At 47.5% G+C, this 22,469-nt stretch overlaps 2 protein-coding genes across 4 annotated transcripts in view; one reads left to right on the top strand and one right to left on the bottom strand.

The window, feature by feature from the left end:
• The window catches only part of DENND4A (DENN domain containing 4A), a 127,022-nt gene extending 120,899 nt beyond the window's left edge, over nucleotides 1-6,123 (top strand). The window contains exon 34 of the mRNA XM_087428545.1: nucleotides 5,676-6,123. The gene's annotated coding sequence lies outside the window, so the exon portion shown is untranslated. The remainder of the gene's footprint in view (nucleotides 1-5,675) is intronic.
• SLC24A1 (solute carrier family 24 member 1) overlaps nucleotides 1,019-22,469 on the bottom strand; it is a 39,217-nt gene continuing 17,766 nt past the window's right edge. Inside the window, exons 4-11 of one of the 3 annotated variants that reach the window (XM_087428550.1) lie at nucleotides 17,882-17,935; nucleotides 16,459-16,567; nucleotides 12,314-12,400; nucleotides 11,125-11,216; nucleotides 7,051-7,620; nucleotides 6,227-6,316; nucleotides 5,148-5,314; nucleotides 1,019-4,151 (exon numbers count right to left, since the gene is read on the bottom strand). In XM_087428550.1, coding sequence (XP_087284676.1) covers nucleotides 3,902-4,151; nucleotides 5,148-5,314; nucleotides 6,227-6,316; nucleotides 7,051-7,620; nucleotides 11,125-11,216; nucleotides 12,314-12,400; nucleotides 16,459-16,567; nucleotides 17,882-17,935 — 1,419 coding nt within the window. In that variant the 3' untranslated portion in view covers nucleotides 1,019-3,901. The remainder of the gene's footprint in view (nucleotides 4,152-5,147; nucleotides 5,315-6,226; nucleotides 6,317-7,050; nucleotides 7,621-11,124; nucleotides 11,217-12,313; nucleotides 12,401-16,458; nucleotides 16,568-17,881; nucleotides 17,936-22,469) is intronic. The other 2 variants (XM_087428548.1, XM_087428549.1) reach the window with 2 other exon arrangements.

The following is a 22,469-nucleotide window of genomic DNA, read 5'->3' as shown; positions in this document are numbered from 1 at the left end:
GCCAGGGTGTCCTGCCAGCTCTAGTGACCCCCCAGGGATGGACAGCCCTGATCATGAGCCCTCTCTTTGTACCTTTCACAGCAACCAGTCCCAAAACACATAGCAGGCTGCACCTGCCGGGGGACCCTCCCACAAAAAAGAAGTCACAACCAAGGGTATTCTTTGGCACATAAGGCTAGCCAGTTCTAATGTATCTACCAGGCTGTGTCCTAAATATTAAATTCCAATTTATGCCCCCTTTGATACTCAATCTTTAAATAAATTATAATTATGATATAGACTGTATAAAAGGCCAAGCCTATATTTTGTTAAAAACTTTTTCAGATCTATTGAAGAGAATACAATATAACGTTCAAAATGGATAGTAACCATTTAAACATATACCAATTTTCAAACATCTGGAGTGCATCCTTTTTTTCTGGTACTATATAGAATCTTAACCCATTAAATTAGGAAGAGTTTCACATTTTTAGAAATTTGGCCCAAACCTATTACCAGGGCCATCAAGGAAATGCAACCTCAAGGGGGCGGAAGAAGGAGTCATCTGTGCCAGCCAGTCTTTCAATTCAGATACCCACGTGAGGGGCCAGCCCTGGGGCGTAGCGGTTAAGTGTGCGCGCTCCGCTGCTGGCAGCCTGGGTTCGGATCCCAGGCGTGCACCGATGCACCGCTTGTCAGGCCATGCTGTGGCAGCGTCCCATATAAAGCGGAGGAAGATGGGCACGGATATTAGCCCAGGGCCAGTCTTCCTCAGCAAAAAGAGGAGGATTGGCAGATGTTAGCTCAGGGCTGATCTTCCTCCCAAAAAAAAAAAAAAAAAAAAGATACCCATGTGGGACATTTCAGACTTGCTAGGCTGAATGAATGACCTAGAATTTGTACAATGTAACTATACAGATGATTTTGCCTATCAAATGAGAGGAGCATCTCACCATTATCTTGACATTTTAAGATGGTACTTTACCTCTACCAAGTATAATTTTAATAAATTATAGTACATTTGTAAATGTATGACAAAAATTTTAATTTCCAAGCATAACAAATTGATGATTCCATCTCCCTGAAATTTCCTCTTTCTCCCCCACCCACTCATCCATCAAGACCCAGCTTTTATTATATGTACTTGACCCTTTCTTTCATAGTGTAAAATGATAGAAACTTCCTTTCTAGGCAAAGAGAAATTCCAGAAATTCAGGAAAAGGATGTTAGATCATTAGAGTTGATTTTAATCATTAAATGGCTGTCCAGCACTTTATCATTCAGAACATTTCACTGTCCATCTCTCTCACTCAGTCATTCAGGGGAAGAACATCAGATCCTGGGCTGTCAGTGAGGAGGTGACATCCCCATGGCTAGCTGGACTTGGCTGCAGAGACCAGGCTGGCACCCAGAGTTTTGGTATTGGGATTTCCCTCCCATAGGCATTGTTCTCTCCTCCTGTTCTTAGGCCGTGGCATATGGAGACCAGGCAGTGCAGCAGCATCAGGAACGAGGATAACTAATTTAAGAATAAGAAATTTGAACACGATTCCATATTCTTCATCAGTCTTCTCTTGAGCATTCTGGCCAAGTAACCTAAAGATATGGATGAACCCATCCATGTTTGTAAAATAAAAATCATTGAGGGGGGCTGGCCCGGTGGTGCAAGTGGTTAAGTGCGTGCCATCTGCTGCGGTGGCCCGGGGTTAGCCGGTTCAGATCCCGGGCACGCACCGATGCACTGCTTGGCAAGCCATGCTGTGGCGGCGTCCCACATAAAGTGGTGGAAGATGGGCACGGATGTTAGCCCAGGGCTGGTCTTCCTCAGCAAAAAAAAGAGGAGGATTGGCAGATGTTAGCATAGGGCTGATCTTCCTCACAAAAAAAATAAAAATAAAAAAAATTAAGAAAAAAAATAAAAACTTTAGGGCTGGCCCCGTGGCTTAGCGGTTAAGTGCGCACGCTCTGCTGCTGGCGGCCCGGGTTCGGATTCCGGGTGTGCACCGACGCACCGCTTCTCCGGCCATGCTAAGGCGGCGTCCCACATACAGCAACTAGAAGGATGTGCAGCTATGACACACAACTATCTACTGGGGCTTTGGGGGAAAAAAAAAATCATTGGGACTCACAATTTATTAAATTTAATAAAAAGTCATTTCCAAAGAATGTGAATCCTGGGGTATTGAGGCCATTAAATAAATTAACCAGCCCATCTTAAAAGATGGATTATGGACTGAAGTACTTTGAACACAGCCCTTCAACACCAAAATGTTTGATTTTTTTTTCACATCACATCTGTCCTGCTATCTTCTAGTCTTCAGTGAATCTGCTCTCGTGTTTGTAATTAAAGCCGTATTTACCATCACAATCTACAGTCACCTGAGCTCCAAAACCAGGGACATAGAACTGTTTCATTTCTAATGTGTCCCTTAACTTGATGCTAGTAAAAGCAGCGAGGAGTGGTATTTAGTATACAAGCACTTCAAATTCCACATGAAATGTTTAAGTAACCACACAATTTTTAAAATCACAGTCCTTTTACACTAGCTACCTTGGAAGTAGTAATACTTTTTTTTTTCTCACCATGCTGTCATTGTGTTAAGCATTTTTGGAATTTTTCCTTTGTAATTGCCTTAACATCCACTTGTAAACCACACAAGAAATCAATCTTCTTGCTTTATAATCCTGTCTAGGTTGACATACAGAAGTAGCATTGCCCCCACTGATCTCTTACTTTAGAAACCAGATTTGGCTCTACTGACTTTGGACTCTTGTTAAAATTACTTTCCTTCTCACTCACCACTAGCAGCTGTCACTGTTGGGTGAGAATATGCTGGAGACTGGACAGCTTTGTTAGAATGTCTGATCCCTCAAGGTGACCACTTGATGGAGACAACATTAACTTGGATTTTCTAATAAGTACATATTTTTAAAGATTTTATTTATTTTATTTTTTCCCCCCAAAGCCCCAGTAGATAGTTGTATGTCATAGCTGCACATCCTTCTAGTTGCTGTATGTGGGACTCAGCCTCAGGATGGACGGAGAAGTGGTGCCTTGATGCGCACCCGGGATCCGAACCCGGGCCACCAGCATTGCAGCGCGCGCACTTAACCACCAAGCCACAGGGCCGGCCCAATAAGTACATATTTTTAAATAGCTCTTAGAGTAGTTTTCCTTCTCTAATATCCGTGCCTTCCAATTCAAGGGCAAATTATAAACTTTAATTTCTTGGGCTACTTATTTCACTTTTCAGAAATGCAACAGTAAGCTAATGTACCCCTCCTTTTAAACTATAAAATATTGGTACACACTTTAGTGGACTATGATGTGTAATAATAATTGATTCCTGTTATACTTCTTTTTTTCCTATAGCCTTGGCTCCTTAAACTCACCAGTAACTGAACCTGTAATGATTACAAACCTGATTGATAGAGCCTCATGTTGTGAAAAAAGAGGAGACAGCAAATTGCAGGGTGTGCTTGGGGCAGGGGCCAGGAGGGTGAGATGTAGACCACATCTGCATCTTTTGGATCAGTCGCCCTTCAGGAATGATCAGGGAACTGTGAGCATGGGAGCTTGTCTTATTGCTACAGTGCCTGGCTCAGCCCTCCTCCCCAATTATCTCTCATTTAGAAAACCCTCTGACTCCAGGGGTCCTTCTTCTGGCCTCCATGTGATAGCTGTCTGCATCAGGCAGGGGTAGGAACTCCATCCCTCCAGAGGTGAGATTCTTCTTCCATAATAAACTGCCGGTGTTTCCAAGCATAAACTTAGTCCGGATCACATTCACATCAGAGGCTCTCAGCCAGTCAGTTCACTCTCCTGACTCATGTTCATTCTTTCAATAATGTAACAAGACCTACAGTAACTTCAGGCATGGTTTTCTGATGCATGTCCATTTTGAGCAACAGTGACTCTGACTCAGACAGAAACAGGACAGGATATGATTCGATCTTCTAACATCACACTGATTATCAGGAATACAAAGTAGAGGAGGAACATTGTGAAGCCCAGGATCTTGTTCATTCTCCATTTGCATGATGCAATTGAAGAGATCACAAACACGAGCATGAGAAAAAGCAAAACAATTGCACAAAACAAGCCATTGCTGCTGACTGGAACAGGCTGTAATCCATTGATAAGAGAGAAAAGAAACCAAGGAACGGGTAAGCTGTAAGATTGAAGAAACAATGTGAATATTCTTAATGTTTATAATAATCGCATATACTTAAACAGTATTTTACCATTTACAAAGCACTTATTTTTACACACACACACACACACACACACACACATACAAGTGTATGAAACAGAACAGAAAATATTAGCCCCATTTCACAGATGAGGAAATTAAGGTTCAGGGAAAGTAAATTACATGCCCAAAGACTCACAGCTAATAACTGGCAGAGCCTACATTAAAACTGAAGTCTTCTGGGTCTGAGTTTTTTCCCTCATACTTCATGACTTCTGTATGACTAACCCAGATTGGTTGATGTGTGACTCTTTAATCTCTACATTTTTATGATAAGGCCTAGCTCAGGATAACATTTCTTTAAATTCTTTGGTGATCAGGGCTCTCTGATGCACTTTTACCTGCCCCACCCCCATACACACACACACATTCAAATTAAAGAAACCAAAGCCACCACCCAAATCCAGGACATGATTTCAGGAAATGAAAGTAGCCCAGGTGCTCTGCTCTGACAAAGTTGAGAGGAGAGGGTAAGGGAATGGGTGCAGGAGGATGTGGCATTTGCTTGTTTATACAAAATGCTTTTAGAGCCTCTGAGCTGGTAGGATCCCAAATGCAAAGGAGCAGGAATATCAGGAAATGAGATTGAGTCACTGCTCCTTCCAGCCCCGCCTCCACCACCTGGGAGGTCAGTGAGCAGAGCATTTGACTGTATTTGGTAATAGAATTTAATGGACTTGGTTTTTCAATTCAACTATAAATTCTAATCAGTTACCTTTCAGGCAGCATTTTAGTTCTGTTATTCCATCTGGCTGTGATGAATGAAGGGAGAATACTTTGTTGCCTTGTAGAAACTAATAATATAAATGCTCTTTTATTCCATGTATAATGAATGAAGCAGAAAACCAGAGAACAGAGCCAACAGTGTTTTCCAGTCATACTTAATATGCCTTAGAAAGCAACTTTGCCACTCACCCCACGGTGATATCAAATATGTTACTGCCCACAGAGCTTGACACAGCCATGTCTCCTAGGCCTTTCCGAGCAACAATCACACTGGTGATGAGGTCAGGAATTGACGTGCCTGCTGCTAGGATTGTCAAACCCATAATCTCTTCAGAAATCCCTATTGTTTCACCAACCTGGTAAACAGTAACAGTAATGAGAAACCATGGCAAAAGCAGGTAAAAAATCTGAGGCTCTTCAAAGCACCAACCACATACTACTTTGTGCAAACCCAACACCTTCCACAGAGCTCAGCACACTCCCTTGGCCTGAGTGAGGTAGGGTGATGGCAGAACCAACAGTTGGAAAGACAGGCCATAGAGAGAAAGAATGGGGCCCTGCTCAAGGCTTCAGGAAATAATGCTGCTCTTTTCTAAACTGGACTAAAAGTTCATTTATGATACCACCTCTCACTGTCATTCCAACTACAACACCTCTACCTTCCCTGAAGAACTGCCCCTCCAAAGATCTGTTCATGTCACCCGTTTCCATTTCCAGAACCATGGACACCTGCATGTGCCAAGAACTAAGAGGCTGGAGATAGAAGTACGAGCAGTACTACACAGCCCCTCCTCTCCACCTCCTGAAAGAGAAAAGCTTGTAAACAACAGTTACAGCTCTGTGCTAAGTGCAGTGTTCCAGGTGGAACAGAAAAGCCATGGGCACTCAGAGGAAGACTGATGAAATGCCAGAGAGGAGGCAAAACTGAGCAGGCTCTCACAAGTGTATACGATTTCCCCAGGTGGAGAGGAGTGGGGATGCCTGACAGAAAACAGAGAATGAGGCTAATAAGAAATGGTCAGCTGGAAGCAGATCGTGAAGGGCCTTCTATGTCATGCTACAATGTGAATATAAGACAGAAGAGCCACACTTCAAAAGCACTACATTCACTAGAATAAAAAGTCTGCTTATAACCTTTACAAACAACGTAGAAACTGTACAAATTCACTTGATCCTCACTATTCCCTGGGTACTGGAAATTCACCCTGAAGGAAAATAGTGTCCTTGAGATCATCTGATGCAGGATTTGGTTCCTGCTGTTCACTCACCTGGTGAGCCCACCACACCATGAGGTATGAGAACATGGCTATCCACGTGATGGATCCCAGGAAGGTGATCACAAAAAACTTCCTCGACTCCTATTTTAAGTTTGAAATGGAAGAGAAATAAGTTGCAGAGGCCCTTCCAAGGGCCAGAATCAGTGATGAGATTTGCGGGAGGAGTGCTGGAGGGGATCTGGACATCTTAGAGCTGAGATCTCTGTCTCCAGTGAGGACCTTGAGATGGCTGGGAAAGGATGAGGTTGGTGGCCATAGGGGAGTCCGGCCAGTAGGGTGTTCAGCGGTCACCAGACTGAAGAGAGCTTTTTGCTTGCCCTAGAACCAGACCATTTTAGGGATTTGGTGTGGCTTCTGCAACCTCTCCCCGCCCTGCCCCTCTCCAGACTCAGAGACAGCATATGGTCCGCCTTTGGGTGGAGTATGTGAATAAGACCTTTCCCTATAAATAGGAATGCTGGAGAGAAATAGCACATACCACCCTGGGCTTTCACAATATCCCTGTGAAATGTGGAGAGGGGTAGAGGCATCATTCCCATATTAAAATCAAGGAACAGAGAGGAGTCAAGGAGGGACTAGTTTACATTGCTCACAGTGGTGGAAATAAGCACGTTCTAGGGCCTCCCAAGTCCATCAGTATGTCCCCCTAGGTGCACGGTCCCTCCAGAGCTGCAGATTCCATCCCAGATCCTCCCTGTGGTTGAGCCCTGCCAAGCTGGTTTGCCCTGTCCCCTCCCTCCTCTTGAGTGGGAGTGCCTAGAGACCGCACAGCCTCTCTGGGGATGCACAGCTGGGGTATGGCTGGGCAAACTCACCAGCCTCCGGACGTCGGGCACCGTCAGCCACAGCGGGAGCACAATGGGCAGGAGGAAGAGGTAAATGGCCTGCTTCTGCCTGGTCTCAGGCCATTCCAGGGACAAGGGCTCCTCATTTTCCTCCTCTTCCTCCTCTTGCTCCTCCTCCTCCTCTTCCTCTTCCTCCTCCTCTTCCTCCTCCTCATCTTCACCGTCACCTCCATCGCCTCCCCCTTCACCATCTATATCTCTCTCATCACTTCTGGCTTCACCTTGATTTTCAGCATTGAATTCCTGCTCTCCAGCTTCGCCTTCATCACCTGTCATTTCCCCTTCTCCTGCTTGGATTTCACCTTCGCCATCATCACTTCCTTTCCTTTCTGCTTGGATTTCACCTTCATTTTCACTGTCTCCTTTGCCTCCTGCTTCCGTTTCACCTTCACGTTCATCTTTTCCTTCTGCTTCCGTTTCACCTCCACCTTCTAGTTGAGTGTCACCTCCACTTCGCTCTCCCGTTTCACCTTCCCCAGGGGCTTCAGCCTCTTCACCCATCATTTCCCCTGTGTGCTCAGCTCCAGCTGCATCTCCTGCCTGCAGTCCAAAGCCAACAGGTTAATGTGTGATCACTGCTCTGCTTGTTTTCCTTCCCAGTTTTTCCTCGTTATTTTTTGTTCTTCTTCCTCTCAGAATGTTATCTAAGGGCCGGCCCCGTGGCTTAGTGGTTAAGTGCGTGCGCTCCGCTGCTGGCGGCCCGGGTTCAGATCCCGGGCGCGCACTGACGCACCGCTTCTCTGGCCATGCTGAGGCCGCGTCCCACATACAGCAAGTAGAAGGATGTGCAACTATGACATACAACTATCTACTGGGGCTTTGGGGAAAATAAATAAATAAATAAAAATAAAAATAAAAAGAATGTTATCTAAAAACTTGAGTATGAGGAGAAAACTAGTGCAATCATTCAGCAAGATTCCCTTCACAACATTCCTACCCAGTGGTTCTCTGGTCTTTATGTGATCACTTCCAGGGATGGAGAGCTCGGCACCTAAAGCAGCTTCTGTCATCTTTGACAACTCTGCTTACTTTGAAGTCCATATTTACACCAAGCTTCTGCTCCCGTGTATAGGTTTACTCTTTAGAGCCACACAGAACAAGGCTAGTCACTCTTCCACACACAGCTCTCTTCCATGGGCTAAAGATTCCCAGGTCCTTCTATCATTCCCCTATGCTCCCCCTAGAGCCTCCTTCCTATCTTGGTGAACTCATCCTAGTTAGCTTATATGCCATGAGGAGGCTTCGAAAACTGAACACAGAACATCACACAGAGTCAAATAGGATCATCACCTCCCTTGTCTTAGATACTATGCTTTCATTAATGTTGCCTAATATGGCATGATATCTTTTGGTGGTTACATCACATTGCTGAGTCCACTAAAACTCCCAAACTGTTATATTACCTTACATGTATAATATAATGATAAGAATACCTATTTATTGAGACTTTTTATGTGCCAGGCACCATGCTAAATGGTTTAATAATAATAATTGCAGCTAGCACTTCCTGTGTTTCATGAGTTAATTAACTTATGATATAGATAGCATTAAACCCATCTGACTGATGGAGAAATGGGTACACAATAGTTAAATAACCTGCCCATGGTCCACACAGTTTGTAAGTGATGAAGTTGGGATTTGAATATGGATAGTCCAACTCTTGGCCTCTTAACCACCAAGCTACCCTGCTTTGCAAATGCCAGGGCTGAATGAGATCTTTGGTCCCCAAACCTGGTAGCCTGGGGAGCTTATTAGAAATATAGATTTCCTCACCCCACTGGACCAACTGAATTAGCATCTCTGAGATTGGAAGCCAGGAATCTATTTTAACATTCTCACAAGTGCTCCTAATAGACCCACCTACAGACCAGTATTTGGGAACCTTGGACTGACGCCATGTACTCTAAAAGCCATGGATTCTGAGGGTCCTCAGATTAGGCTCCCAACTAACCTATAACAACGTACTGGTCCAATCCCTTGAGCAAATGACCTGGGTTGTGTGCTCATGGAGTATGTCATCTGTAACAAATTTCATAACACAGCCAACCCCCAAGGGATGCTCAGTGTCACAACTCTGCTGCATATGAAAATCACCTGGAGCAGGGCCAGCCTGGTGGCGCAAGCAGTCAAGTGCACGCGCTCCGCTGCGGCAGCCCGGGGTTCGCCAGTTCGGATCCCGGGCACACACCGACGCACTGCTTGGCAAGCCATGCTGTGTCAGTGTCCCATATAAAGTGGAGGAAGATGGGCACGGATGTTAGCCCAGGGCCAGTCTTCCTCAGCAAAAAAAGAGGAGGATTGGCAGCTGTTAGCACAGGGCTGATCTCCTCACAAAATAAATAAATAAATAAAATCACCTGGAGGCTTTAAAAACATTCATACCCAAGGACCCACTCCTGGTACTCTGACTTAACTGGCTGAGGGTGGGGCCTGGGCATTTTTAAAAGCTTCCCCAAATTATTCTAATATGCAACCAGGGTTGAGAACATCTGATGAAGAAGTCAAATATTATTATCTGTGAGGCCTGTGCTTTGAATTGAGAATGCGGAGTGAGAAAATTTTAGTCTGTAATAATTCCTGCCCTCCCTCCCCACCCACATCAGGAGAGAAGGCTTCCTGGAGGAGATAAGTCATTTAAATAGATAGCTATGGGAGTGTCTGCCCAGCCTGCACCCTCTTCTCTGAGAACTGTAACCTAAATAGCCCCCGAATGAGTGGCTCCCTTCTTCTGTGTTTGCGTCAAAGCACCCCACCTCTCCCTGCCGCAGGTGATTGGACACAGGCTGGATCCCTGACCCGTGACCTTGTTTGAACGGATTCTCTCTTCTGAGACTGGGAGCCAGTCACTGGTTGAGCCCTCTGTGGACTAGAGGACTGGGGTAGTGGTTAGGGCTATGTGTGCCAATACGGAAGCAAATGGAGCCAGGCTGCCCGGAAAGGTTGAGTGACAGAGCCTGCACACAGAGAAGGGGATGTGAGGGAGAGCAGGACATGGAGTGAGAAGCCAGCAGGGTCACAGATCCCCTCTCAGGCCTAGGTCCAGCTCTTCGTGAGACCAAGCTTCACATCCTGCCCTGGGATTGCAGGAGACACCTCTGTATCCTCTAATCCCTTTTACTTAAGCTGGCTGTAATGGGCCTACTCAGGACACTCATGATACCATGAAGATGTCTTAGACACTGAACCCAAAGTTGCTGGCTTAAGGTTGAGATATAATTGAGTGCTTCTGAGTGTCGAATAGAAAAAACAAACAGGGCTGGAACTTGCAAACAGACTGTTTATTTACTGTCACTCAACCCTTATTGAGCACAGCTGTGTGCCAGGCATTGTGTTTCTCTGTGGGGGAGACAGAGACAACTCAGACATAGATCCTCCCTTCAGGAAGCTCACCACCTAGCAGGGGAACTAGAGAGACTCATACATAGAGGACAAAGTACCAGGGGCATTCACGTTGGGGGGATCAGTCAGGGAAGCTTCATAGCAAAGGAGGCATTTACACTGGCCTGAGGTTAGCAGATATGAAGATGGAGGGGAAAATGGCATTCTAGGGGGGAGGAAACCATGTGGGCCTGGGGGTAGAAAAGCATGGAGACAAGCAGTCCAGTTTGGCAGGAGCAGGGTGGAAGAAGAGGCTGTGAGGCTCCGAAGACAGCAGCGTCAGAACTCCATGAGGCTGAGGTGCCTCAGAAGCTTCCAAGGCCTTTACACAGCAACCCCGTCACCCCCGCTCACCCCTGCAGTTCCAGATGCCTGGTCTCACTGTTCCCTAGTTGCTAACAGACCCCCTAACAGTTATTCCTTATGTTCTTACAGCATGTGACAGTTGGCAACCCATTCTCATATATATTATCTCACTCATACTAAGGTGTAAGGTGAATTAACTGGCCCTGTGGGGTATCTGATCTTCAGAGAAAGGACAATGCTTATCCAAGGGGAATGAACCTCAAATAGCACTTCAGACCTTCAAGAAGGAAGGATTTTTGGTCAGCAAGTCCTTCCCTCGGCCTCTCAAGTTCCTCCATCTGGGAAGAGGCTTGTGCCTACCTGACCGCCAGGATCCTCCTCCTGATCTCCCTTGACGTCTGGAGCAGGGGCTGGTGTGACTGTGACCGCAGGGAGCTTGGCCGGCTCCTCCTCTTTAAAGGATAAACATGGGATAGGTCAGAAGAGTGTGCCAGGTTCTGAGGGCAGCTGGCAGAGACTGGTGTGTGTGGCTACAGGGCTATTGGACTTGTCCACTTCAGGGTCTCAGAAGGTTTGTTTGGGGAATTTCTTGTAGATAGGAAAAGTAAAATGATGTGAATTGTTATTGTCCTATCCACAGAGATGTCTGCAGATGAGAGGACAGCTGGGAAGTGGCCATCCTTGCTCCCCCTGTATTCACAGACATTTCTATCCTGGCCACTGTGGCCAAGGATGCTGTGAACAGCTTGGGCAACTGGAGCAGGGAGAGGGCAAAGCCTCAGCCCTCAGGGTCTCACGCTTCCCCTACCAACTGCATGGAGAGGATCCTGATGATTTCAAAGGCAGCAGCAAGGAAGCCTTGGAAGAGGATTGCAGGGAAGGGAGACTTGGAAAGTCTGGAGAGCTGGGTTTAGGTACAGGCTCTCTCACTTCTTGGCTATGTGGCTTTGGTCAAGTCATTTGACCTCTCTGAGTCTCAGTTTCCTTGTCTGTAGAATGGGAACAATGACTGCTGTTCTACCTCCCTCAAGGCTTGCTGGGTGCATCAGGCAGGCCTGGTGTGCTGTGCAGAGCCCACAGGGCAGTAGCTGTCTCACTACCCCTGTCCCAGCTGCCACACAGATGCTGGTCTTCTGTGTCACCAGATCCCTGGTGGCTTTCCCTCATGGGGTTGCTGGTCTCAGACCAATCCCTAGCAGCACTGTCCTTGTGTAGCAGTGACAGGAAGAAGAAACCGAGTCCACGAGAGTCTCATCTGGGACAAGATATAGCAAAAAAAAGAAGTGGGAATTCAAAGCCCCTGCCTGGCCTTGCCTACCCATTCTGAGGAGAGTGCGGAGGGAGTTCCACAGGGCCACCCTCGGGCCAGCAGCCATGTCAGGGAGGGAGCACAATGGGAGGAGGATGCCAGAGGACAGGAGGGTGCAGGACAGCACCAGATCATCACTCCTGGACTGGCCCAGAGAGGCCGAGAGGCATGCCTCAGGCCCTGGCTGACAGGAGGGAGGAAGGTGGCAGGAGAAACCTGCTGGTCTCACCGTTCTCTCACCTTCTGCTTTGCTCTCTGCTTTGGCCTGAGGCTTGGCTTTGGCCTCCTGATTCAAGCTCTCCTCCTCCTTGTCCTTGGAGGGACGGTCTGGGAATGAGAAAGGAAACACATCTTATCTGGGACCACACCCTTCAGTTAGGCTAGTCAGCTGACAGCCAGAGCTGCTGAAGTGTGTGGGAAGAGGCTGGGCTGGGAGTTGCCATGTCTGGATTCTGGTCCTACTAGGCTTGTTCATGGTGCCCAATTTCCAAACTTTTGTCTTAAATTCCCTGCACTGTCACTAACTGGCTGTGACCTTGGGCAAGTCACTTTCCCTCACTAGGCCTGTTTCTTTTCTGGTAAAATGATATGGTTGGACTCAGGGGCAACAAAAAGGATTCACTTCCTTTATGAGCTCAAGTGAGGGCTGCCTGAGTGCTGAACTAAGGAGAATTCTGATCCAAGCTTGGTAGGAGAGGACCATGATCGATTAGTGATGTCTGTGAGGGGCAGGGAATGGAGAAATAATGGCAGGGAGACATTTTTGCCATCCTTGGACTAGATTATCTGTAAGGTCCGTCGCAATTTACTTTCTATGACTCTACTAGAAGCTTTGCTACAGCTCCAGGGGCACTACTGGTGGCCATGTTCATGAGCCTTCCCTCTCCAGTGGGAAAGGGAAATAGCTGACCACCAAGCTCCCTGCCACCCTTTTTGACCCCAGACACCTGGAGCCCAAGCAAAGCCTCCTTCCAGATCCCTGTGCACATGCTTTGCTGGAGGCCCACCGAGCATTGTGCACAGAATGGTGCTGCCCTGATCTCCAGGCAAGAAAAATGTGGAGGGCAACTCTCTGTCAATGTGACTATGTTCCAGGCAACATGCAAGGTGCTTTACATGTGGAATTTCAAGGTGGGAGATGCAAGGGCTCATGAGGGTCCTCCTCACAGCTGTGCAGTCCGGGAGGGTGAGGACAATGGCACAACTGATAGAACAAAGTGGTGTCGTGGGGTCTATTCTGGATTCCATGCTGGCTCTGCCCTGCGAGCACTGGGTGACCTTGGGAAGACTGTGTACCCTCTCCAAGCCTCAGTGTCCCCTCTCTACAAAGGCAACACCATGATAGCCTCAGATCACTGATGTGGGGGTGCATGAGACAAAATAAATAATAATACTTTAATTGCTGCAATTAAATATTGTTATGTTAGCTCGGATTCTGGAGCCAGACAGCCTGGGTTTGAATCCTAGTTCTGCCACTTGCTAACCATGGACCTAACTGGGTGATTCCTTAACCTCTCTGTACCTCAGATTCTTCATCTGTAAAATCTTACAGAGTTGTTGAAGGAATAAATGAATTTATACGTGAAGGTGCTGAAAAGAGTGCCTGGCACCTAGAAGGCACCATGTAAGTTTTAGCTTTGACAACAATGATGAACTGACAACAGTAGTTGAGAGCCACTGTCTCACCCAGGAAACAACTCTGCAGTGATGAGACCCAGCATTCCAGAGGGTCTGAGTTAGAAGGGAACCTGAAGATCCTCTAGTCCATAATAAGACAGATTGAGATGGTGCGATCTGGAAAGCTGGGTGGATCAGACTCTGCCTGGGTCCAAGATGGGCAGGAAACATAAATGGGTCTGGAATTTCCTCCTCTCAACCTGTCTCCTAAACTCTCAGAGTTGGTTCAGCAGCAGCCACTTCTGACAACCAGCTCCATCCTGCAGAGCCACCACTCTGGCGTGTGTGGTCCCTCGAAGTGTCCTGGGGGGCCTGCCCAGGAGGTCTTCATCAGAACTGAGATGTCAGGAGTGGACACTCCACTGCCTCCTTCATCCAGACAACTCCAGTGCCCTCTGGGCATGGATCGAACACTGCAGTCTTCTGTTGAGCAACATGTTTCAAAGGAGGGCTCCCCTGGTTCCAGTCCTGGTGCTGAGAATATCTGCTGACTGTTGCCTGGAGGGGCTGGCAGGAAAACCTAGTTCCCCTCTTACCGTCTCATCCCTCATCACACACCCTAACCTCTCATTTCCCATACCTCCATGGAAAGCAGGTCAGTGGCAGGGCCTCCCTTTGTTTCTCTCTGTCTCTGTTTCTCTCTGTGTGTCTCTGTCTGTCTCTCTCTCTCACACACACACACATCCAAGTGAAATCACCAGAAGAGGCATGGGATCCTGGAGAGGTAAAGCCCCTTCACAGGGTAAATGAAAGTTCAGACCATCGATCAGCTCTGTGGAAAGAGTTGGGACACCTGGAAAGACAGACGCTGCTGCGTGGTCCCAGGCCCTCCTGGATGGAATCTCAGGTGTAGAATCAGGGTTGGCTTCTCTGATCAGGACTGCATCCCAAAGTGTATCAGCAATCATTTGCCGTGAGGGTCGTTCCCTGCCTGCCACAAATGCACACAATGTAGCGAGGATGCTCGTCTTCCCTGGGATGACTGTCACTGGCTCCCCCGGCGCTTGTTTCCTCACATGACCTCTCAGCTCTCAGTGCAGCCGGATCATCTCCTTAGTATCAATCTCCTCTGCCCTCGGCCTGACCTGGCCATACAAAATCCTGTTAGGACAAGTAGGCCAGCTGGCGGCTGTTGGCTGTGGAAGTGACCCATGCAGGGTCCCCTGCGGTCCCACTCAGGAGAAGGTCTTTATCTCCAGGTACACCCCAGCACTGATCACCCTCAGGCTGCCGGGTGCTGTCGACTCCCCTCTCGAAACCCTAGGAGAACTGTTTTTCTGGAGCTGACGTTTGGGGGTGGCCTCTCTCAGTGTCTGCCAAGGCTCACCTTGAGGATTTTCTAAGAAGGTTTGATCACCTTGTCTTTGACTCTGCTTTTCACAGTACAATATACTTGTTTTAAACACTCAACAACCCTATATTGTGTCTGAAGATGACACTTTAGGGCTGAGGAAATTCTGAGCTCCCCCAAATTTGTCCCTGAACCAGAAAGGTCAGTTGAGGTGCTCCCTGGGGCTCATGGGTCAGTCTCTGGTACCATATTCAGCTCAGTCCTCAGCCCTCCTGCCCAGCTGCATTCCTACTCCTTGGCTTCTGCCCAAAGGCCAATCTTCCCTTGATGGGCCTCCTGCTTGAGCTCCCAGTTCTGCACCAAAGCCCCAGAGATGGAGGGGCCCAAGGAGAGCATCAGCCTACCTGAGGGGTGCCATTTAGGTGTCTGAGAAGCATGTTGGGGGCAGCTCTCTGGGGAAGGGGGCCAGAAGGCAGGACTTCATAAGGTAGATGGTGAGAACCTCAGCTGCCCCCACCATTTGTCAAGTTGGATATCAGCCCACACTGCACCTTGGACCCTCACCACCCCCAGAAGTGGTCCTGGCAGCTCCCAGGGTATACTTTGGGATTCCTGGCAGGGCGAGGGGTTAGCAGGCTTCCTAAGACTCCAGAGCCAAATACAGAGTGAAGAGAGGTGCCACTCAAGAGATTCTGGGCTGGGCCGGCCCCGTGGCTTAGTGGTTAAGTGCGCGCGCTCCGCTGCTGGCGGCCTGGGTTCGGATCCCGGGTGCGCACCGACGCACCGCTTCTCCGGCCATGCTGAGGCCGCGTCCCACATACAGCAACTGGAAGGATGTGCAACTATGACATACAACTATCTGCTGGGGCCTTGGGGGGAAAAATAAATAAATAAAATCTAAAAAAAAAAAAAAAAAAAAAAAAAAGAGATTCTGGGCTGCGGGAATCTACACGAGAAGGTTCCTACACTGGCAGCCCTGGCCAGTCAGCCTAAGCCAAGCTGCCTGGCTGGAGATTGTGGGACACTGGGGCTAACTTGTGGGTGGTGGGCTTCACGGGGAAGTCACTGAGGGCAGCCCCAACATGGACCAGTGCAGGGCACATGGCACTCATGGCCTCACTAACTCCAGGTAAAGCCCTTCATTTTACAGGAGGGGACACAGAGGCAGGGAGGTAATGGGATGTGAATACCTAAGGATCTTAGCTCCTTGGCGCCCTCTCCTGGTGAGTCCTGTGTCTTCCTCTCTATTTCCCAGGCTGTCAGCCTTTACCACCCACTCTCCTCTGCTAACTCTCTCTTCCCATTCCCACCCTCACCCCACCCACTGCTCTCAGTTTTGCAGGTCCCAGTTCTGGTCCAGCCACAGGAGGGAAGGAGTGGACAGGGAGACCACGCAGGCTGGGGAGGCCTTGCTTACCTTCCCCCAGAGGGTCCAGGCTGTGGAGGATGAGCCGGTAGATGGTGCTGCGCATGGTGCTGTTGTGCAGAGAGGCCGAGCTGCTCCCTCGGGTCAGCACAGACGGGAGCTGAGCAGGGGAGAGCCAGGCTTCAGTGGGCCCCTGCCCAAGCCAGGAGAGGAGCCCCACGAAGGCCTCACTAACCCTGCCTCCCTCCCACAGAGGTCAGGGTGAAAGCACAGGAGGCCTATCCTGGCCTCCCCTCTTCCTTCATCTCAACCAGGAGAGTTATACTGCTTTCTTTCTCAGCCTCCCCTCAACTCTTCCATGACTGGCTAATTCTACATACTGAATAATCCCAAAGTCTCAACAGGGAGCAGACAATGCGTATGAAGGATACCACATTACCAAGGATTTGTCCATCCCTGCAAGTACACCCTCATAGAAACACACACTCACCCACACACCACACAGCGAGACCCACTGTGCATGGGTACAGCCCTTCACAGTCCACAAAGTGTCGTTGTGCTTTGCCCTGCCCCCAGAGATAAGCAAGGCTGTCACCCCTTCTACAGAAAGGGAAATGAAAACTCAGTGAGGCTGGGTGGCTTATCCGAGGTCATGTGGGGAGTAAATGAGAGTTACGACTAGCACTCAGGTCTTCTGATTCCTAATCCAGTTTGCTTTTTTCTACCCATATGCCCAAGAGACCTTCACAGGCACACACATACACACATCTGTATGTGCAGACACACAGATGTGACACACATTTCTTCATAGTGACACAGAAACACCATCTGGTCTACAAAGGAACATCCAAAGACAAGTGCTTGCTCCGTCCCTCCCTCCCTCTCCCTGCCCCAATCCCCCGGATCTGATCTCTTCTGCCATCTAGTGGCTGTGGTAACACAGCACTTCACAACAGGCCTCAGGATTTTCTTGGGATGGGGGAGGTTTCACTCAGGCCCCAGTCTCTCCTCTCTAAGGTCCCCATAATTCTTCCTAAATATCCCACAGGCCAAAGGAAGCTAAGACACAGCTTTTCAGAAATCTCTGACTCCCCTGCCCTTAGTGCCCCTCCTAAGTTTCTCTTAGTTCTGGGGCAGTCCAAAGCGACAGTTAATTAGGCTTTTAGATCAATTATAGAATGTTGGGACTTGAGTTCATCTAGTCCAGTCATTTTACAGATGCAGAATCTGAGGCCCAAGCTCACACAGCAAGCTAGTGGCAGAGCGAGCAGTGACATTCTGGACTTAGGTCCCCAACTAGCACCTCCTCCAAGGCCACCTGGAGGTCAGAGTCAGGGAAGCCAGCGTTTCCAGGAGCTTTCCAGGCCTGAGCCCAGTCCAGGACCCTAGCATCAAAGCCACAGTGCCCTAGGTCTGTGGCCATCCTCTGAGACCCTGCAGTGTCCCCTCTGGGCTGACTCTACATGGCACCCACCTTTAGCTTCCTGTTTTCTTGTCGCTCATCCACGGCAATTGCCCCATGGCCCAGCTGCAAACAGGGACAGGAGTCACAAGATGTTTGGAGAGACCCTGCTCTTTCTCCCTACGACCCTCTCTCTCCAGGGAGCCCTCAGGTTGGAACACAGAAACATACCCGGAGATAACCTGGTCTCAGAAAATGTTTTAACATAGCCAAACCTCCAGCCTGGCTTCGGTCTGGCTTCAGCCTGCACACATTATTCCCAGTCAAATGTGTCCACTCACTACGGTCCAGTAACACTAGCTGTCTTTCAGTCCCTCAAAAGTGCCATCCTGTTCACCCACCTCAAAACCCTCTTTACCCACCTCAAAACGCTCCTCCCCATTTGGAACGCTCTTTCCTCCACTCCCCATGTTTCAGGTGTCCACTTACATGTCACCTTCCTCTGGGAAGCTAAGGTGCCCATCTAATTCTCCTTTACAGACTCCCATTCTTTTCCTTCATAGCACTTTCCCTAATTTATTTGCAGGTTATTTGTATGTTAACATACAAATAAATTGACTGCCCCACTAGCATCCTGAAGGCAGACTGCCTATTTCATTCACCACTGTGTGTCCAGCATGAAAATACTGCCGACACTTAGCAAGCTTTTGATAAACATTTGTTCAATGAATGAATGAATGAACTGTCCTTTAAATATAAACTAATCTATTCCAACTCCTGGTCCCTTGTTCATGCATTTTCCCTCTGCCTAAAATGCCTTCTCCATTCCTCTATGTCTACCAATCTTTTAGAAAATTCAGAGTTATTCTTATATAAAGCTTTCTCAAATGGCCCCTTTCACCCCAACCCTCACTCCAGCTCACTACGACACCAATCTCCACAAAAGCTGTATAACAACAGTGAGCATATTTTGTGATACCCAAATCTGGTTCTGTAATCAAATAAGTGCTAGTGTCCTGGGGAAGCTGTAGGGCAGCCAGCTGGGAAATGGGACAGCCCTAGAAAACCTGAGATGAAGAATCATTAAGCCCACAGCACTTACTGTCTGAACCACTAGCTTGCCACTTTGCATTTACTGTGCCTTATAATACCATTTGAACTTTTTAAAAAATCACTGTTTAACTTTCCACATATATGAGTGGTCTACTCAGCTAGGCTCCACATTTTTTTGAATTTATGATACAGTCATCTCTTTTCCCCTAACTTGTGGCATAGGGTCTTATACAGAGTAGGTGCCGAGTAAAGACGAGCTGCATGAGTGGATACCCCCAAGTGGCCTCTAGTGCCATCTTCAGGCAGCAGGGTCCCTAATGGCTGCGCCTAGTAATTGTCTTTGCCTTCCCATTGCTACCTTCCATGGCCAGAACTAGAACTGGACTTGCTACACTCCCTTCTCTGTTCAGCTCAGAAAATATAGAAAATGCTCCCTGATCCAGGGCTACCCACCCATCCATCCACCCAATTTGTTCATTCCTTCAGTTCTTATTTCCCCAGCACCTCTGTTTATGTGGCACTGTGCTAGTGCTGTAGAGACACAAAGATGTTTAGGACATGGATTCTATGTCCAGAAAGAAATTGAGAACAATGATAACACAAACAGATGACAAAGAAATGAGAGGTGTAGATGAGGGTGCTGTACTGGGATGGACAAGCTTTCTGAAGTAGGTAGAATTTTGGTAAGCTTTGAAGGATGGAGGAGGTTTGAATGCTTGGACACACGTTGTTGAAAGAATGAATGAACGAACAAATGTACAAATTAATGAAACAGAGCAGAAATAACCAATCTGAATACAAAGGGAGCACTGTGGATTTTCTGAACAAACCCCCTGCCTCTTTCATGACACACCTGTAAGTTTACTAGGATACAAGAGTCTGCAGCACCGACCCCCACTGGCCCAGCCATCTCACTATTTATCATGTCCAACCCTCACCCAGTGAGTTCTTCTTGGAGGCAAAGAACTATGAAACTATGAAACTATGAAACTATGAAACTATGAAACTATGAAGGGCCAGGCTACCCTTTGGGATGGCTAGCTCTGTCCACAAACGGACAGGGAGACCCACTTTTGCTCCATGGTGCACACACCTAATGATTTCTCTATCCTTCAGATTTATTCAAACCAAATACTTCTCTATGGGTTCATTGTTCATTGTACATATCAGTATCTTCTAACTTCAGTGCACACTTCTAACTTTCTGAAGCCCTTCACATGCATTTTCTCATTCAATACTACTAATCTGAAATAGACAAGACTAGTATGATTATTGCTATTTTGAAAGATGAGAAAACTGAGATGCAGATTCTGTGACTTGCATGCACTCACAAAGATCATGACAGAACCCCAATCTCCTAATCTCCATTCAGAGTTTTGTTTTTTACTAAATTACATTTCTTTTCCCAAGCATAAATAAGGAAGTGAGGTGAAATCTATATTCCCTAGTGGCTCCGTTTCCAATTATTGACATTTCAGGTAAATGGACATGAGAGTTTGTCTACATTCAGGTGTGGCTGATGGGTCCACTTATGGGTGGCAGTAACAGCAAGTAGGTGCTTTCAGAATACGCCCTTATTACAAACACATTCCCACATCCACCTCTCACACCACAGCATCCTCCCTCCTCTTTCTTCAGCCTCATCACCCCACCTTCTCCTTCTCCTCATGAAAACTAGCACAGGGGCTGAGGAAACTGAAGAAGATATCTTCATGCCAACCAAGCCCCCAGCACCTGTGACGCATCTGGCTGAGGGTGAGCAATGGGATCCCTTGCAGCCATTCATAGGAACCTGGGGTGGCAAACATGGCCTCGGGGGGCTTCTCTTCCTGACCTCCAATTTCTATTTCCCACTGATGCAGCAGTTAATCATTGACCTCTCCTCTTCTAGCCCATCCATGACACATTTCCTGAACCACACATTTTAGTCTGAGGGGATTTTCTAACATTCATTCAAATATTTACTGAATCCCTGGCCTGAGTCCTGCCTTCACCCAGGTTACACTCTAGTAGGGGACTCTTCACTTTAGGCCTTCACTGAGTACAGTCTTGCACTCTGACTCACTCATTTGTCTAGGCTGCAAACCCAAGAGTCTACCCCAATCCCTCCCTCACAGCCCACATCCAATAAGCTGTTAGACCTAGTTCCTGAAAGTCCTCAAATTTGGCCTCCGTTCTCCGATCTCCATTCTCCTGCCTACAGTCCTACAACAGCCTCCTGACTCCCAATCTGTTCCTCTTCTGGTTCATTCTCTACCCCTCAGCCAGAGTGATTTTCTGAGCAAAGCATATCATGTCCCTCCCCCACATCCTGGGGACTCACCATCCTCAGGAGGGAGTCCAGACTCCTTAGCTGAGCACACACCAGCTTCCTGCTTACCTTCAGTCCAGCCCTGACCAATAGAAATAGAATGAAGCCAGATATGTAATTTTAATTATTTTAATAGCCACATTTTTAAAAGTAAAAGAAACAAGTGAAATTAATTTTAATAATATACTTTATTTAACCCAATATATCAAAAATATTATAATTCAACACGTAATTAATATAAAAAATTAATGAGTATTTTATCTTTTTTTCATACTAAGCCTTTGAAACCCAGTGTGTATTTTACACTTACAGCACATCTCATTTCAGACTAGCCTCATTTCAAGAGCTCAGTAGCCGCACACAGGTAGCCATCATATCAGACAGTGCAGCTATTGTCTCTTCACACTCCTTCATTCCCCTGGCCTTTACACATGCCTGGGAGAGGGCCTACTCTCCTTCAGTCAGCCAACCCATGCTTGTCCTTCAAGATTCCACTAAGCATCACCTCCTCTAGGAAGCCTTCCCTGACTCCCTGGTCTGTTGAGATGTCCACTCTCTGCAATACTAAATGCCTTGGCACTTACCTGTATCATTACACATGAACTGGTACCTATTAGTTTTACTTGTGTGTCTTCCCCACCAAGGAGGATTGACCATGGAGCTGATGAAGCTTAAGCTTCAAGGCCCGTCTCTCACCTACACAAACCCTTTCCAGGACCTAGTACTTGATTTTGTAGCAGTGGTTTTATATTCTTTTTCTTAAAAGAGTGTCAGGGCTCACAAAACCTGAATCAACTCCCGCTTCTCTGCTAGGCTGAGCTCCTTGTGGGCTGGGACTGTGTCTTTTTATTTACTGTATCCCCAGACCCTACATAGGCCTCATACAAAGGGATTCAATAAATGTTTGCTGAATGAATGAACGCTGGAGTGCTTTAGCGCTTAATCCTAGACTCACTTTCTCTCTCTCAGAGTAGCATCAGCCAATCCTTGATTTTAGTTACCATAAATTTGTTGGTGATTCACAAATTTCTATTTTCAGCCCGGACCTTGTTCCTGAGCTTCAGGCCCATTTGGGCAATTGCCTCCTAGACATACCCACTTGGAGGTGACATAGGCCCACCCAAATTCACTATTCCAGAGTGGGAACACTTGAGTCTCCCTAAACCTGTTCTTCCTCAAGTCTTCCCTTTCTCACTGGGTGGCACCACCATCCACCCTGCTGCTCAAGCCAAAAACCTGGCAGTATCCTTGACTTCTCCTGCTCTCTCACCCTCCACATCCACTTCATCACAATCC

Source organism: Ceratotherium simum, chromosome 3 (genome assembly GCF_057802395.1).
Source record: "Ceratotherium simum simum isolate JZ-2026a chromosome 3, ASM5780239v1, whole genome shotgun sequence".
NCBI lineage: Eukaryota > Metazoa > Chordata > Mammalia > Perissodactyla > Rhinocerotidae > Ceratotherium > Ceratotherium simum.
Note: the sequence above shows the minus strand (reverse complement) of the source record. Positions and strands in the feature narration are given on the sequence as shown.